This window comes from Heptranchias perlo, chromosome 29, assembly GCF_035084215.1.
Source record: "Heptranchias perlo isolate sHepPer1 chromosome 29, sHepPer1.hap1, whole genome shotgun sequence".
NCBI lineage: Eukaryota > Metazoa > Chordata > Chondrichthyes > Hexanchiformes > Hexanchidae > Heptranchias > Heptranchias perlo.
Window position 1 is genome coordinate 24,454,537 of NC_090353.1, and position 18,576 is coordinate 24,473,112.

General features: G+C 40.9%; 1 protein-coding gene across 2 annotated transcripts in view; it reads right to left on the bottom strand.

Annotated features, from left to right (window-relative positions):
- Window positions 1–18,576, bottom strand: part of LOC137299515 (major facilitator superfamily domain-containing protein 12-like) — a 49,645-nt gene that overhangs the window by 10,255 nt on the left and 20,814 nt on the right. The window contains exons 4-9 of one of the 2 annotated variants that reach the window (XM_067968314.1): window positions 17,225–17,419; window positions 14,510–14,602; window positions 13,285–13,377; window positions 11,127–11,294; window positions 8,807–8,901; window positions 7,250–7,380 (exon numbers count right to left, since the gene is read on the bottom strand). In XM_067968314.1, the coding sequence (XP_067824415.1) occupies window positions 7,250–7,380; window positions 8,807–8,901; window positions 11,127–11,294; window positions 13,285–13,377; window positions 14,510–14,602; window positions 17,225–17,419 (775 nt within the window). Of the gene's footprint in view, window positions 1–7,249; window positions 7,381–8,806; window positions 8,902–11,126; window positions 11,295–13,284; window positions 13,378–14,509; window positions 14,603–17,224; window positions 17,420–18,576 lie in introns of those variants that run through there. The other variant, XR_010957910.1, reaches the window with a different exon arrangement.

Sequence of the window (18,576 nt, forward strand, 5' to 3'; positions counted from 1 at the left end):
GTTTTAAATATTTCCCACTGCTGTTCTGTCGATCAATTTCCCCCCCCCACCCCGAGTTTACCTGCCCTAGTTCCAATCTCATCCCATAAAATTAGCTTTTGTTCCCCCCAATCTATTACTTTGAGAAAGAATAAGGAAGACAAAAACCAATTATTTTAAATCTTATTATGTTATGATTGTTACTGCCTAAATGTTCCCCTACATTTACTTCTCTTCTGGTTCATTTCCCATTACTAGATCCAGCAGTGATTCCTCTCTTGTTGGGCTTCTCACGTACCGGGTAAGAAAGAAGTCCTGTACACATTGTATAAACTCCATTCTCTTCTTCTTCCCCTACCTCTTTTTGCCAGTTTATTTGGGGGTAGTTAAAATCACCCGTGATTATTATTCAATATTTTTTAAAACTAATTTCAGAGATTTTTCTATATATTTCATCCTCCACTTCCCTTCCACTATTAGGTGGTCTGTAGAATATACCTATTAATATGATCGATCCTTTGTCTCAATCTATATGGATTCTGTTTCTATCTTAAATGTTACTTATGTCCCTTTTTTTTATTGCCATTATGTTGTCTCTAATTAGTACAGCAACCCTCCACCAACCCATTCTAAATACAATATTTAACTGCCAGTCCTGTTCCTTATGTAGCCATGTTTCAGTTATCCTCACCACATCTGGCTCCTCATTATGAATTGCTGCCTCCAGGTCCCCTGTTTTGTTTTGGATGCTGTGTAGGTGATTTAATTTGTTTTTAGTAATTGTTCCCCTCCCTTTAATTTTAACAGTCATTTTGTACTAATGTTCTATAACTGTATTTGTTTCCTGACCGTTTGCGTTACCCTTGTTCCTTATCTTGGTGTGACTTTTACTCACATTTCCTATTTCTTTTTTCTTCAGTCTTGTTATCTCCTCCAGATCCCTCCTCCCGTCTTGGTAGTTTAAAGTCCTATTAACAGCCCTAATTATCCTTTCCGCTAGGATATTGGTCCCATTCCGGTTCAAGTAGAGCCCGTCCCAATGGTACAGCTCCTTCCTGTCCCAGTACTGGTGCCAGTGTTCCATGAAATGGAACCCCTCCTTCCCACACCAGTCTTTCAGCCACGTGTTCACCTTTCTGATCTGTCCATCTCCATGCCAATTAGCATGTGGCTCTGCTCGTAATCCCAAGATTACCACCTGCGAGGTCCTGCTTTTTAAATTTAGTTCCTAACTTCTGATATTCTCTTATCAGGACCTTTTTACTTTTCTTCCCCATGCCAAGGGTCCCAGCATGGACCACAACAACTGGATTGCCCCCCTCCCTTTCCAACTCCCTCTCCAGCTGCTCCTCGATATCCTTGACCCTTGCACTAGGTAGGCAACACCCTCCTGGACTCTCCAGATTGTCTCAATAGTATTTAATAACCTCATAAGAACAATTATTTTTCTATATTGATACATATCTGCAATGAGATTTTACAACTTTCCACATTAAATATTTAGCAGCAATTTTATAACTAGTATATATTCACATAAAAAGAGTAAATCCTTACAAATGCATTTGATCCAAAGATAGCGTATCCTGGCCAAATGGTTGCATGGCTGAAAGATTGTTTCCCCTGCCTACAGAGTCTAGATCCAGGGGGGGCATAATCGCAGGATACGGGGGTCGGCCATTTAAGACTGAGACAAGGAGGAATTTCTTCACGCAGAGGATTGTGAATCTTTGGAATTCTCTACCCCAAAGGGCTGTGGATGCTGAGTCATTGAATATATTCAAGGCTGAGATCGATAGATTTTTGGACTCTAGGGGAATCAAGAGATACGGGGATCGGGCGGGAAAGTGGAGTTGAGGTCAAAGGACAGCCATGATCTGATTGAATGGCGGAGCAGGCTCGAGGGGCCGTATGGCCAACTCCTGCTGCTATTTCTTATGCTCAAATTCAATGGGAATAAAGTGACAACTGAATACTTATGCTAGAATGAAATGGGTGTTTTATTATTTGGACTGAAATGAGCAAGGAAAAAGGCCAAAAATTAGCATCACTCATGTATATTGCTACATAAATGACCACTATTCATTGGATCCATGGCTGTAACTGTGGAGTATCCAGTCAATGAAAACAAGGCCAATTGCATTAACTGGATGTGAAGATATCGAGAGCAGCTGGTTGTGAAAATGGACTAAAATCAGTTAATTAAGGCCATCACAAGTTTTTAAATGCCAATACAAGGTGATGCCTTTTTAAAAAAAATGGCAGGTAGACACCACCATATGAAAAGATTACACACATTTAATGACAAAATAAAGCAATAATTTTAGCAAGGCACATCCTTTCCATTTCAAATAACTATCCAGGCCAACTGTGACGCCAAAACATGCAGTTTTTCCTTTACAGTTCACCTTGCAGTTGTATAAATCATTGCCCCTGGCAACATACTGGTATATTTTAAACTGAGGTAAATGACAAGTGAGGTTCTTTGAATTCCAAGATTATACTGTTCCTAGAATAAACTGAGCAAGGCAAGGAGGAAAGAATTTTAAATTTACATAGTACCTATCAAAATCTCAATGTCCCAAAACATTTCACAGACAACAAATTGTTTTTCTTGAAGTGTAGTCACTTATGTAGAGAAACTCAGTAGCCAATTTGTACACAGCCAGATCCCACAAACTGCCAGGGGATAAATGGCCAAATAATCTGTTCTTTTTTAAAAAGTGACTTGGTTGAGCAACAAATATTGGCCAGGATACCAGGAGAACTCTTCTGCTTTTCTTTGAGGGGATAGACTTGGTTTATCACTCATCTGAAAGACAGCACCTCCCCAACAGTGCAGTATGCCCTTAGCTGGCTGTACAACCGAGTGAAATGTCAGTAGGTTGGGAGATCAAGTCAAGTAGGCAAATAAAACAGATCAACCATTGCTCAGAGCTCTGGTAAAACAGTTGACTGGTGTTTGCAGATCTCCCGGAACAATCTCTCAAGTTTGCCGACATTTCGTTAAGCTATGGGACTGAAATGGGAGTATCGTAGAATGTTATAGCACAGGAGGCCATTCAGCCCATCGTGCCTGGGCTGGCACTTTGGAAGAGCTATCCAATTAGTTCCATTCCCGTACCCTTCCCCCACAGCCCTGCAATTTCCATCCCTCCCCCCTTCAAGTATTTATCCAAATCCCCTTTGAAAGTTATTATTTAATCTGCTTCCACCACCCTTTCAGGCAGTGCATTCCAGATCGTAACAACTCTGTATATAAAAAAAAAAATCTAATCACGTCTCTGGTTCTTTTGCCAATTACCTTAAATCTGTGTCCTCTGGTTACCGACCCTTCTGCCACTAGAAACAGTTTGTCCTTATTAACTATCAAAACCGTTCATGATTTTGAACACCTCTATTAAATCTCTCCATAACCTTCTTGGCTCAAAAAGGAGAACAACCCCAGCTTCTCCACTTAACTGAAGACCCACATTCCTTGTACCATTCCAGTAAATCTCTTCTGCACCCTCTCAAGGCCTTGACATCCTTCCTAAAGTGTGGTGCCCAGAATTGAACACAATATTCCAGCTGGGGCCTAAACAGTGATCGATAAAAGGTTTAGTATAACTTCCTTGCATTTGTACTCCATGTCTCTTGTTCATAAAGCCAAGGATCCCATATGCTTTTATAACAGCCGTCTCAACTTGTCCTGCCACCTCCACGTCTCTGTTCCTGCACCCCCTTTAAAATTGTACCATTTAGTTTATATGGTCTCTCCTCATTCTTCCTACCAAAATGCTTCACACTTCTCTGTATTAAATTGCATCTGCCCATATCACCAGTCTGTGTCCTCCTGAAGTCTGTTACTATCCTCCTCACTGTTTACTACATTTCATGTCATTTCACAGTTTCCCCCCCCCCCCCCGTCCCAGTCTGAAAAACAACCATTCACCACTACAGCCTGCTTTCTGTCTCAGCCAATTTCAGATCCACGTTGCCACTGTCCCATTAATCCCATGGGCTTTAATTTTGCTAACAAGTCTATTATGTGATACTTTATCAAATGCTTTTTGATAGTCCATATAAACATCAACTGCACTACCTTCATCAACTCTCTCCGTTACTTCATCAAAGATCAAGTTAGTCAAACACGATTTGCCTTTAACAAATCCGTGCTGGCTCTCATTTATTAACCTATATTTTTCCAAGTAACAATTCATTGAGTCTCAGATTATTGTCTCTAAATGTTTCCCCACCACTGATGTTAGGCTGACTGGCCTGTAGTTGCCAGGTTTATCCCTCTCCCCTTTTTTGAACAGGGGTGCATTCCTTCAGTCCTTTGGCACTGCTCCCATAGAATAGATGGAGAAGATCATTAAATCTGGGAGGTGCAGTCAGCTGTGAGGCTTAGTTCTACTGGAACAAAAACTAGCACAGACTCAACAGCTGTCATGTAGCCTAATCAGGCGGATAGAACTTAGACATCCAGCGAGTCAGTCCATAGGAATATATTAAGGGATATTGCATCCTAGTGGGTCGTCCCTATAAAGCAGACATCACTGAACCACTTCTTACTACAAGAATGAGTTAGGTCTCAGTTAGAGTCATACTGTAGTACACAGCTAAGTAGCATATGACAACTGTAGTACTTTAGAGCATCAGCCCTGGCTCAATGGTAGCACTCTTGCCTCAGTCAGAAGGTCCTGGTTTCAACACCACTCCAGAGACTTGAGCACATAATCTAGGCTGACATTGTGGGGAGTGCTGAATCATCAGAGGGGCCGTCTTTTAGATGAGACATTAAACCAAGGTCTGCCCCATAGGTAGACATAAAATATTCCATAGCATTATTTGAAGAGCAAAGGACGTTCTCCCAGTGGCCTAGCCAACATCACACACAGATTATCTGGTCATTTATTTCAGTGCTATGTGTAAATTGGCTGCCATGTTTGCCTACATTACAACAGTGATGACAGCTCAGAAGTAATTATCAGCTGTGAAACACTTTGGGAAGACCTGACGTATAAATGCAAGTTCTTTTTTTAAGGTTGGTGCTAGAGCAGATAGCAACAAGGTTAATGCTTCGATTACAGTTTAAAAATAGCAGCTTGTTTTCCAGTTTAAAAAAAAACCTGAATTTTGAGCAGATTTGATAATTATTTTAAAGTTAGGTTTATCTCTGAGCTTCTATGTTTGTAGCTTTTTCTGTTTACTGAATTGTACGAGTTGTTTCATTAAGTAAATTTCAGTTTTCTATTCAAGAAATGTAGGTGAAGTCAATCCGATTCTGGCTTTCAAAATTTTTTACCATCCTCTTCTTGCTCTGAAATACAGACAATGGAAACTTTTTTGGTAACTAGAAAGAGTGTATAAAAATCACACCAATTAAAGCATATTTTGCCCAGCGAAATGCACTCACTGACACATCATCCATGGCTCAAACAGGGCAGAATTAGCAGCTCAGCAGTCAGTTTAGTTTAAAGCCAGTAACTCTGCAACCACTCCACCAAGACAGCCGCTTTCCTCAAGGGAACACCTTTAGCCTTTTTACACTCGTTGACAAGACTAACGGAGAATGCAACATTTCCCCACTGGATATCCAATGGCTTTTCCTAAGCACTTTCACCTAGTCAGACACTTTCCATCTATAAAAAGCAGCACAAAAAAAAAGTAATCTCTGCTACACTTGCAGCTACTTTCATTTTCTGGTTTTGCAAATCAGAGAATATAGAAGAGTTTAATTCAGCCCATTTATGTGCTTTATCACTCCGCAGCCAGAACTAGCCTGGGATTTTTGAATTTGAAAAAAAAAGCAGCACATGCAAGGAAGGGAAGGAGGCAGTGAGTGTACAAACTAATGCACTGGACTGGTGACATTAGGCTGCACATTTAAAACACCATCGACTGGGGAACATTTTAGGAGCACTGTGGCTCTAATGATTATCTTGAATTAGCATTTCTAAATGTTCGGAGTGACTGAAAAGTGCTGGGATTCTGAGCTTGAAAGCAAGTTATAATGTGGAATGACACCAATTGTAAGTGAAACTAATTTTCAGAGCTTCCCAACCAACCTCACTGCAACATTATGAAGCTAGCAACCTAAAACACACATCATTTGTCCCTGTAGTAGGATCAGTTGGATTTATTAAAAATTCACCCTTTAAGCACTGAGGAAGTGAAGTCATACACAACCTATTTAATTAACAGTTTTACATCTAACACTTGGGAAAGTGTCCGACCCACGTGCTAAGTGTGGGACAAGAAAATCCTGATTGTTTGTTAGCTTTTTGCCAATCTAGTACCGGAAAACCAAAAGTCACTTAAAATACTGTTTTCAGTGGCCATCTTAAGTTTTTCCACTGACCGTTGGACATATTTCCAAAACAAAAAACTTCTAACCTACTACACACACACACAAAAAAAATTTTAATCTATCCATAAAGTTGCCATTGCAAGTAGACCTGCCTCCTCTTCCGGAGCCGAGGCCTTCTGTTCTGCTCTAGTCCCAGAGCTTGCATTGTGTATCTCGGGCTTCCCTGGAGGCTTATGTGGTGGGGGCAGGGATAACAAACAGGAAGTTATGGTGCGCTCTGAATGACATTTTTGGGGGGGGGGGGGGGGGGGGGGGGGGGGGAGTATATAAATCACCAGGATTTTTTTTTGAATAAAAAAAACAGGCCAGGAGATTACCCCAGGATTTCCTGTTTGTTAGGTCCACCGTGTTCAGCATTAGAAATGGGCCTCAAAACATTGCAGACAGTGCTTAAAACCCAGGGAAGTCATTACTTTGAAGACAGTGATCAGTTTTTGCATAAAAACAGAGTGAAGCACAAATGTTTTAATATCAGTGGCAACTTTGAAACAAGAACAATTTAACTGTACACAAGGGTTTGTAATGTAATAGTACAAACATGTTAGGTGTTATGCAGAACTGACCCGATCACTCTCCTCAGCCTTAAGCTTCCATTCAGACTTCAACCTCAGGAACAGTTCCACTCCCAGCCTCAATGAACTCCATCCATCCATTCCAGGTCACAGGCTTTGCTGCTACCAGTTGCCAAGTAACTGGCCCCACTCCACCCCTGCTTCAAGTCAGGCCTCACATCTTTCTCCAGTTCCCATTGAATCAGACTGTACTACCTCCTAGGTCTGTGTTGCAATCCCCCTAACTGCTCTTCTTGCTCGTGATGAATACTGCGAGCACCTCAATGGCGATATCTACTGCTATGCAACAAATCATAAGCTGCTCAAAACACATAGAATGAAAGGGAGTGTCTTAGTTATTACTTACGACTCCTAATCTTGATTGGCCAAATTTGGGTAGCTCCTAAAGAAACAAGTGCCACACAGGCAATGCCACCAGTCACTAACACCATCACCAAGTGGTAGAATGGATCACAATTTGCACAGCAGCTTTGGGTCCTAGACAGAGAAAACAAAAGGAGGAAAATCCCCAAATATTGGATTAAATACAAATCATATTAAGATGTGGAGAAAGACACACACAACACCCCCCCCCTCACCCCACCTGGGCATTCCTCAGATGCTGAACTTAGGGAGAAGGGATGGAGATTCATAACATCAGACTCGTGCCCCCAGTGCATCTTGTCAAGATTTCCAAGGGCTTCCCCAGGGAATGAATCTGGAAGTGCACTTGTAACAGGCACAGGCCCTGAATAGTTATTGTAGTGCAGTGGCAAGGGAGGGGTTCACAGTCTCCTGCATTAATTTGCTCCACCAACACTTACTGGGCATCCCTGTGCTGTGGTGCCCAGTGAAAGCAGACCCCAGCCGACTGGAGGTTCCACAGGGTTCTGGGGGCAAGCTGGAGACAGAATGGCAAATATGCAGTCTATTTTTGTTCCTTTACCCTCTTTCCTCCTCATTTCCCTTCCCCCCCCCCCCCCCCACCCCACAAAACCAAAAGGATCTTTGGATGCAATCGTGGTCTTCTGACAGCTGATCTTGCAGCTAAGGGCCCCGATCTTGGGGTCCGAACGGCAGGTGCAGGTCAGAGAGACTCCCATTCTGCAGGTACAAGGTCCAGTCAAGGGGTTGTCCTATGCCTGGAGCTCCCATGAGCCATGCAGATAGGCCGGGTGGAGGTAAAGTGCACGCAATTGCCTCTCCGCCAGTGCATCATAACAGAAGAGCACTGTGCCTGGCGGACATCCAGGCAAGTAAATCAGCCCTAAAAAGGCAACTAGAAGATGTGCATTTTTGTTGCACAAGAACAAAATTGTTCACAGCCTAACATTCCTTCCTTAGTGCAAGGTTATACCAAGAGCAAGTAGTTCTATAGTTGTAATTTAAAAAAGAATCAAGTCCTCTTGGTTACAACTATTTCATTTATTTACTGATATCAGCCAGTTTATGAATGATTGCACATTTAGGCAAACAAACCAATTTCACACGGGAAGGGTGCATTCAGCTGTGTTTCATTTTTAAAAAAAAAATTGCCAACAAAAATCACAACATTTAAAAGAGGGACACTTAAGACTCAAGACAGACAACACACGGTCAAATGTTTCCAGGGATGTTAAGTCAAGCTCTGCATTGACGCTGAATGACTTTCTTTCTACTTCCTCCAAACAAAATTTACATTTGACATTTTCATTCAAAAGGAAAAAATTCTCGAGATCCATTTTAAAGCGATGAGATTGTCCTTATACCCCTTCGCAATTAATTTACATTTGAAATCCACTAAAAACAGTGGAAGAGCCATTGAAGTACAGAGGTTCGAAGTACATGATAATTAGCATCAACAGCGTCCTATTCCAAATAACATCTGGGTGACTGAACATGTCTCCAGGCTTGAGAAACCTGAAGTTCAAATGAAAGCACTCACTTGCAGGGGTGAAGACCCTGGATGATGATCACGCCAAGACCATTGGCTACTTTATCTGTGAAACTCATGGAGCCATAGACAAAGGCGCCACTTTGCTGGAAGAAAAAACAAATTATAATTTAAAGTGACTATTCAGCTCAACTTGGAGAATTTTAACAGCTCCACCAATGGGTAAAGGCATCAGATGTTACAGCAATAAGCAGTGAGAGAAAAAGCCTAGCAAAAAGATCCAGGTTTGATCCCCAAGCAGCGAAAGCTCTCAGCCATCGCCAAAGAGGTGAAAAATCAGCTAGGTTCCTGCTACTAATTACTACCCAAGTGACCCCTGCTAGAAAGCGTGGCTGTCAGGAGAGCGCAGAACTGGGCTCAGCTATCGAATAGCCTGTCGACACGCGCACACCGGGCTCTCGCATGAAGAACTGCGACTTGTGCGAGGTACTGAAGGGCTGTTTAACCACCCCCGGCAAAATTAGTGCCCTCAAGAGCAGAAGAGGGAGTGGATTCTTCTGTAGATGTACTGATGGAAGGTTAATAACTTTACATTACAGCTATTTCCTGTACTGGGACCAGATCAACTTCACATACTTAAAATCAACTGATTAATGCACTTTAACAATTGCTTGTTAGATTGGCTAAACAACAAATATTATTTAATAAAAAATCTTTAAATAGTCCAAACAAAAAAATGCACAATACTTTTTTGCGTTATATTCTAGACTGCATGCGATTTTGTGAATGACCCCATTTTAAAAGGAGATACAAATATGAAGGCCAGGTATTCACTTTTACATTTAATTGTTGTTATTTGGGCAGAGAGATCAGTGTCAGACTCCCTCTGTTGCATTTGGTGGCAGGTGCCAGGATCTACAAAGCGCGCTTGGCCCTGCTGGGTGTCCAGCGCACAAGTAGTTTGATAGCTCGTCCTTCTCCAGAGGTGTATTCAGTGGACTTTCATTGGAGGCTTATAGATCTATCGATCCTTTTAGTAAAGGAAAAAGAGGCCAAATTAAGCAAAGAATTCCCACAATTAACAGATTAGCAAAGATGTGAATATTTGACCTGGAATACAGAATAAAACAAAGTGCAGGGTTAGGTCCCCATATTTACTCTGATGAAATAGCCAACCTTAATCCGATAACAGATTTATAGTCCCACTGTCTCGTGGGTATACACTGCTGTTAGTTCCCTGTAATTCATGTACTAAAGGAGTGTAGTCAACAACGTGGGAACTGCTCATTCATCAACCGCACTCCTTTAAGTGCCTTAAATTTAAAGTGAATTTGTCCATTTCTTTCTTCTTCCCTTTCCCCAATATTAAGATAATAACCCCCATTTTATATTTCACTTCAAAAGACATTAGTGGGGAACTGGGTGTCAGTGGGTTAACAATGCACTTTCACCCCTTCGACCAGACAACCTAGACAAGATTGGAAAGTTGTCTCTTCACTTGGCTGTTTGTAAAGGTGTTGTGTGCAATGAGTTTGGGTAGTATTAACAGTTCCTAGTGGGCACCTGCCTACACCACAAATCTGCCCACAGCTGGCAGCTTAATCAGAAGGACCATAAGGATGGTCAGTGTGAGAAATGGAAGTGCTGCAGTGATGCATTAGGGGGCGTTTTCCTGTTAGGACAGAGTAGAGGGAGTTTTACTCTGACTTTGATGCGTCCTTATTGAGAAAAATGTTCTTTTTCCCCAGCAACATCGTTCCTTTGATGGACTACAAGAAGCAGGAAAAAGAGAAGAGGATTAAATAAAAACAAAGTCAAGGCTTCCTCTCCTGATCACGATTCAGTTACCCCTACTGGAAAAAACACATGCGGAGAAATCAGGCGAGGAGAGGGCTGGGCTTGGCTAGGATTTGGCACAGTACATCATCCACAAATCTCCACACTTGCTGCTTCTTTTACATTAATTGGGCAGCAATTTGTATCTTAACATAAAAGTCCAGGAGGCAGTGAAGATGCTGGTTTCTAAGCAGTGATAAATCAAGTACTCTAGTTGTGGTGGTTGAAAAGGTAGCCAATGCTCGCTTTCTAGATTCTCATCTTTAGAATGGTCATTTGCAGAAGACTGCTGGCACTGACAGAACCCCAGCAAGAATCAGAGCTTTCAGGAGAGATGGGGAGAAAACAAAGACCCAACCCACTGATCCAGAAAATCTATTTTCCCCAAACAGTAAGTGTGTGTTTCCTACAGAATATTACATTTTTGTACAATAAGAAGTTTTGTTGTCTCGGTCAAAACAATTGAGCCCATACAGGCTTCACAAAGATTTTTTTTTTAAAAAAAGAGCAAGCATTATGCTTTCTAATTTCTTACAGTGTTTTCTCCTATGAGATCGGCAGTCATGGAAAGTGAGGTCACCAAAATAGTGGCAGAGCCGGTGCCGAGAAGGACTGCTGCACCAAATATTCTCTTCCCCATCTGAAAAAACCAGACCCAATAAGCGAATGCGAGGATCATCACCAGCCCCAAAAAGTAGGTCATCTAAGAAAAAGGAGAAACAGAAATGTTAAGTTCCCAGTTGCTAGAAGGGACAGAAGACAGCAAAATTTATAAATGGACACATCCCCAGATTCACTCTCAGCTGGAAAGACAAGCTCAAACAGGAAGTTGTCCTCTCCACAACTTTATCTAAACAATCACACAGAAACAGGCGGTTTGACCCAACCAATCCATGTTGGTGTTGATCCTCCACATGAGCAGTAGTCCTAATCTCCTGTTCCTAAATCTCTTTATGCCTCTTTCCTTCTTGGATCACATCAGGTTAAGCTGAACTGATCCAAACAATTGTGGAGCAAGAGAAAAGGAAAAGCTATAAATGCCAGAAACTAGAAACATCCATCTTTCTCTTAGTATGCCAGATGACCTTCTGTAAAGTTCCTGAACTATTATACGTTGTGAAGGGCAAAGATATATAGTTTCATAAATATCTATTGGGTCACACGAAATCTGAACCAGACCAAGATTCAAAGAAGTTTGAATCTGAGGCCTACAGGGAATGAAGTTCGAGAGCCTCATAAGATTATCAACTCATGAAATATACAAGTCCCTTACAGAAACTCACTGCTGCTGCTCACATCAGTTCTCGACAGAACTTTACCTCAAGTAAAAAATAGTTTTAAAAAAAATTGTGCAACAATAATTCAGCAGAGCATTATGGTCAACTGTAGAACACATCGATAACAAAGAACTCCTTTCCGACTGCTTTACTCATGGCTGAGAGCACTTGGCCGAGGGATCAGTTTCTGAATAAACAATTAGGTGCAATAAATTTATGCTTTATTGGCAAACAGCTTAGAGTTCCTCTTTAGGCCCATTTCCATATTGCCAATCTGGAACAATTCAATTGTGTTTTATAGGGTTGATCTTCCAAACTGCATCTACTCAAGTTATTTTATGGAATAGAATCAAATGTGCCAAAGCTGAAGGACGTGGACACTTTTGTGCTGGTGATAATTCTCTCTGTTAACCCTAAATAATTTTAAATATATTTAGGAGCTGACTCAATATCATGTGGCTTGTGCATGATGTCATCATGTACTTTTTTTCTACAGGTTCCGCGAACAAAATGACTCATTAGTTATAGTCATCTAACTCGTGGAAGTTGACATTTATCACATGGCACATTTTAAAAAATTGGATGCAGCATCGAGGATCATGTGTTTTAAAACTGGGGCAATTAGCAGAGAGCCATTTAATACTCTCTACTTGGTCATGTTAGCAACTGATGTACTCACTCCAGAGATAATTAGCTGCTTTTTAAGATAATAGGCCAGGATCAATTTAGCTTTAAATTCACAAGAGCATTCAAGCCTCGAAGTTACAAATTTCAAACACTAAGCCATGAAAGTACTGCATTTTTTCTTTAAACTCCATGACTTGGCGAGTTGGTAACTAGAGGGTATAAATTTATCAAAAGAAAAATGGGTGTGGTTAGGAGAAAATCTATTTATTTTTATACAGAGGATTGCTAGAAAATTGAATGCCCTACAAGAAATAGCTGTGAAAGCAGAATCCACATTAAAAAGAGAAATGGATAAATATTTAAAAAGGGGTAGGAAGAAAGGTATTTTGTGGCTAGCACTTGGCATTGGTGTAATGGGCCAAGTGGTCTCTTCTGTGCTGTAAAATTCTGTGGAGACTTTTAAAAGCTCATCCAGGTGTTTCACAATCCAATTTCTGACCAGTTCAACATTCTTTCCAAAGTACATTGAGAAGTTTAAACTTGCAATGAAGTAATTTCCAAAAGTATATATTTTAAAAATCATGCAACAGAAATTCTTGATATGTATACACTATGACATCCAAATAAATGAATACAAATTTGTGGAAAACAAGGCATTAAAAACTGAGTAACTATTTCACTTGTGGGAAAGATCTAACAGTCTACATGACATGAACACTTCAAATAAATCCAATCTTTGGGAGGAAGATATTCACATTTCTAATCATTTCCAAACCTAACAGTACTCACATTCCTACCGATATATTTATTCACTGGTTTCATGAGGAATGAGGACAGAAACCCACTGACGTACATCACTAGAGGAATCGTGGCAATGTAGTTCTGTCAAAAAGAGGAGAACTTTAAATGGTCTGTGCATTCAGTAAGACCAACATTTAATATACTGCAAAGAAATGGTCCTTTGAGGCCAGTAGATCTACTGGAAACACTAGCAATGGTCAAAGTGCACCTGCAGTTCTGCGAGAAACACTGGCAATGGTCAAAGTGCACCAGGTCTACTGGAAACACTGGCAATGGTTAAGGTGCACAAGTCCGAAGTCTCATCATGTCCCTCCATCTTCCACTGGAGGAAGATGCTAGGAAGTGAACATTAATGACGATAACCAAGATTTTATACATTTATCAACTATTTAACATGGTTCTGAAGCCTTGAAGTATTGTCGGGCACATGTTTTTCTCTGCAACTCCCCACTTATACCATGATCAAAGTTGGGCCTTGCAGGAGCGCCATCAAGTGACGATGTGGGAAGGCCCAGAGGGAACGCAGACTTTTACGTAAGCGTAGCACCTTTCTTTGGCCACAGGGTGGCACCAAATATCAATTGGTGTCACTCCACTCGGCTACCTTAAACAAGTCAAAAATATAAATATGTTTAACACTGGAATTGACACTTTACTGAGGGGTTAGAACTTGGTCGAAGGTTGGCAAAGTACTGTCCATCTCCCAATTTTTTAAAATCACAGTTGTGACAGATTGGCCTCAACACTTAAAAGATTAAAGATATGCACTTATATTGTGTCTCATCACAGCTCTCTGAAAGGTTTTAAAGTGTTTCACATAGAATGAGTTCCTCTAAAATGCAGTGACTGTTACATAGGCCAACATAGTTATTTCACACTCAGCAAGGTCCCACAAACTGCAAATGAGATAAATGACTAGCTAAAGCTGTTTTGGGTGTGATTGGTTGAGGGAGGGATATTGGCTGGGACACCACAAGAACTTCCTGCTGCACTGATTTAAACAGCCTGTGCTGTCTCAAATACAGAGTCATGTGACGTCTACCAACACATGCATCCAGGCCACTCAGTCATCAACATTAAATTCCTGCTATTTTGATCAGCTAAACAAATGCTACTTCACACATCACAGATGCTAGAGAGAAACCATCTGTTCAGGACATTTTTCAAGTAATCAGGCACTGATAAACAGTTGCATTTTTTCACCAGCACATACCTTTGGTAGCTTCAGAGTGTAGCTTATGTACATGGCAATGTAAGTCTGCGAGAGGTTGATTATCAGCCGAGTGCACATATACAAAAAGGCCACCTGTCAAAAGAAGAGTCCAGTTAAAAAAAATACTGGATAGCCGGCAGGCAACCTGGGTGCCAAACAATAGCTCAAAAATAAGATACTTTGGGATCCATTGCCATGGTGTATGGAATAATTCAGACACATTTTCACTCATGACAGAGACAAAAAAAAAATGAGAGATTTTCAAACATCAGTAGAGTCAAGTACAAATTATCGTATGACTAGGGCATGTAGATCAAGAACCCTGGAACGTGAAAAAAATTAAATGGCACTGTGGAAAGAATGGAGAGGTTTGGTGATAAAGTATTCAGTCTGTTGCCAACATGGAATTTTGAGCTGCTTGTTGCCAATGAGGAAGGGAAATTCCACAATTGTTTGTGTGTATCTCACCCTTTAAAAATAGAACTGCAGGAGATTGATTAATACATCACTTATTCACCGTAATAAACTAAGGCCAAGCTATTAGCAATCCAGGTATAATCTAACACCACAGCCCAGTTTGTTTAAAAAAAGTACACAGCTGGATTGTCCTAACAAAAGTTGAGATTATCCTGGTGCTGCTCCATAGAGTGCAAGTGGATGAGGCCTGATCTGTGATCCCAAATGGTGAAGATTCTGCCCACATAATTAAAACAGATTCTCATCAAATGACAAGGGGGGACACCTGTGCGATTTAGAAAAGTTTTGAATCCTTCACAAATTACAGATTAGTATCTGCAAGCAGACATTTTTATTCATTGAATTGACATCACCACCAGCCGATTGTACAAAACTTTGATTTTATTACATGGAAATGTTTTTTGATTGTGCAAAGTTTTGGTGGTAACAGTGGCCAGTTGCAGTGATTTCCAAAACTATATTTGGTTTAGGGAATTGCACAAAGCTGAATGCGTTTTACTGGGTTAAAAGGAAGGATATTGCAGGGCAAGCATACAGATACCATACAGGAGGACTTTGTTCAAGTCCAGCATATAGATTTGCACTGGTGCTGGAGTTGAATTGACTGGAAAATTCTGCCAATTTTTGGAAAACGAGAAAACCTAACCCTTTCTCTGCCTCCCCCCTTTCTCTGCCTCCCCCCTAACAAAATGTAACAGATCCATTCCAAAAAAGTTGTTGCAAAAATGTCCTTATGCTTCTTTTTAGTGAAGTTTAAAGACTAGTCAGCTCCAATTTTTCATTCTGCCAACATGAAAATAAACCATAACCCAAAGTGGATGCTGGGACAATTGAAATTTTTCAAGACGCAGGTGGACAAGTTTTTGTGAGGCAACGATACCAAGGGACATGGAGCAAAGGCCGATAAATGGAGTTAAGGTACAGATCAGCCATGATCCAACTAAATGGTGGGACAGGCTCGAGGGGCCTACTCCTGTTTCTATATTCTTGGAAGAGCTTCACTGCTGATGCAGTCTTCAAACATGGGCAACACAAAGTGTTTAGGGCTTGGATTTATAACACTTCAATCACTTTAAGCTGCGCAGACATTGTGTAGTTCTGTGCAAAGTGTCAATCTGTCTGGTGGCACCAGAGGGGAGGACTCATTTCATGTTGGCCCTCACCCAGCATTATCCCAAGTCAAGATACTTAGATCAGAAACTCCGTGAACTGGGGAGAACACTCTTCAGGGAACCGTCCTCTGCAGGGTTCTGGGAGTTGGCCATTTTGATTCAGTACCTTGGGAGTATGACACACACTCCGTGCACTGGATTTAAACTCCAGTTCCTGACAGACTTTCTGCAGCTGCTGCTCAATGAAACTATGTACTGAACAGCCCATTATTCACTATTTAAATATGAACGTCAATTATTTGAATTGTTCTGTCCAATCAAAATTAACTTGATTTATGTAACCCTTCCCAATAGGCAGTGGCTTCATTCTGGACATTAAATGTCACCCTAGCTGTGAGCAGATTTTTCTTGAAATTCAGTACTGAAATCTTCCTGAATCTGACCAATTTGTTCTTCTGAAGGAGACAAAATCTCAACTTTTAGATCCTTGTATACTCAGCTTTTTACTGTACTAGAATTAGCAAAAAATAAAAATTCATACTTAAACATTGAACCACAGCTCAATAACCAAGATACATGACCCGCAATTAAAATAAAAACACCATCAGCATAAGCGATGTAGAACAATGGAAGTTTACAGCACAAAAGGAGGCCTGTTGCTAGAACAATCCCACTGCCCCATATCATCCTCCTCTTTAAATATTTATCCAATTTTTTCTTAAAAAGGCGCAATGCTGGTGAAAATGTGGAACTTCCGGCCACATGGAGTGGTCGAAGCAGATAGCATTGACGCTTTAAGAGGAGGCTTGATGCATACATGAGAGAGAAGGGTAGAGAGTTATGGGGGCAGGGTGGGAAGAAGTAATCAGAGTGGCAGGAGGCTCATGTGGAATATACACACTGGCATAGACCAGTTGGGTTCAACAGCTGGTTTCTGTGCTGAAGATCCAATGTAATTCTAGCACTAACCTCTGGGGTCAGCACTTTCAACCCTTCTCCAATCTAAGAGACATCCATTAACCCTAATCCTTTAGTTTCCTGTCCATCAATCAACTTTTTAATCCATGCTATTATATCCCTCGCCTCTCCAAGGAAAAGCAGTCTGCAACACCACAGGATAACTTACATGATAGAAAGACAATTCCTTCAGCCAATGTTTCCACTGCAGCAACGGCTGGCTGGGGCATTTCTCTGAATCTTCGATGAGTGCTGTCCGTTCAGTGATAATGTGTCCTTCTTCATTTCTTAGCTTCTCCTGTGTTCCAATATGGAACAGCACTGAAGAGACCGAGCCAATTCCAACAACAACAAGAGCCAGGGTCTGCAAACAATTATATATAAAAAACAATTTTTCAGCCAACAGCATCTTAACCTACTGTCCACTGAAAAATTCCAAAGGAACAGGAAACAGAAATCCACAGATAGCAAGTGAAGGGTCAAAATAAAGTTTAGTAAAAATGTTGTTAAATGATAGTTAAATCCACTATATTTGAAAATTCAAAAAAATGGATACCCATCCTCTTGATCAGTTTGATCCCTGATTCCATCAATCGCCATTTATATGGAAGATCTGTAGCAATCCTACTTTATCCTCCAGGTGGAAAAGGGAATATGGGGGAAAGGTGCCTGCTTGGGGGTGAGGGGGGGGGGGGGGGGAAGAGAGAAAAGAAAGAGGAGGAGGGGTGTGAGGAGAAGAAACAAATTTAAAATTTCCAAACTTGGAAATTTAATATTGGAGTTTTAACATCAAAACCTAATTTAAATAAATTGTGGTCTTTTTTGCATCTTTTTACTTTTGAATTTTTTATTTTAACGTAGAGGTTACTGAGCTTGATGTTGTGAGGAAGCTGAATTTATGAGTGTGGTTAATGGCTGCTTTTGTGTTTGTTGAATTCCCTCACAGCACTAGGCTCAGCAATTCCTCTCAGCCTTAATCCACTGACTAGGTCCTCAGCATTCACCATTACTGCATAGTGTAGGAGGAGATTATTGAGCAGAAATATTTATAGGACTGAAGAGGGTTTTTAAAAAGAAAAGATTGTGTATTTTGAGAATGAGGTTGGGCTGAAATTAATCATGACTAGTAATGAGGCAGACAGTTAGATTTTCTACGGAAAACACAGAAATTGCAAACATCCCCATTTGAAGTCTACCAAATTGAGAGCAATTTTTTTTGAATCACAACACATTTCAAGGTGCTGGTTCACCCCTTCTTACTGTTCGGACCACTAATGACCTGAAAAATCACTTCTCTGGAGATTTGTGGGGTGGGGGGGGGGGGGGTGAAAGACATTGGGTTAGATGCTTGTCTTTCATCTCAGGCAACTTGTTTATATCCAGGCTAAATTGGCGACATGAAAGTCTCTCGTTTCCTGGTTGGGTGTTAATTGAGTTTGGCAGTCTCAGCGCAAGTTCCGAGTGAGCTGGGGCCACTGTGCAAAACTATCCCCAACACAGCACTAATTAATCTCAGAAAAG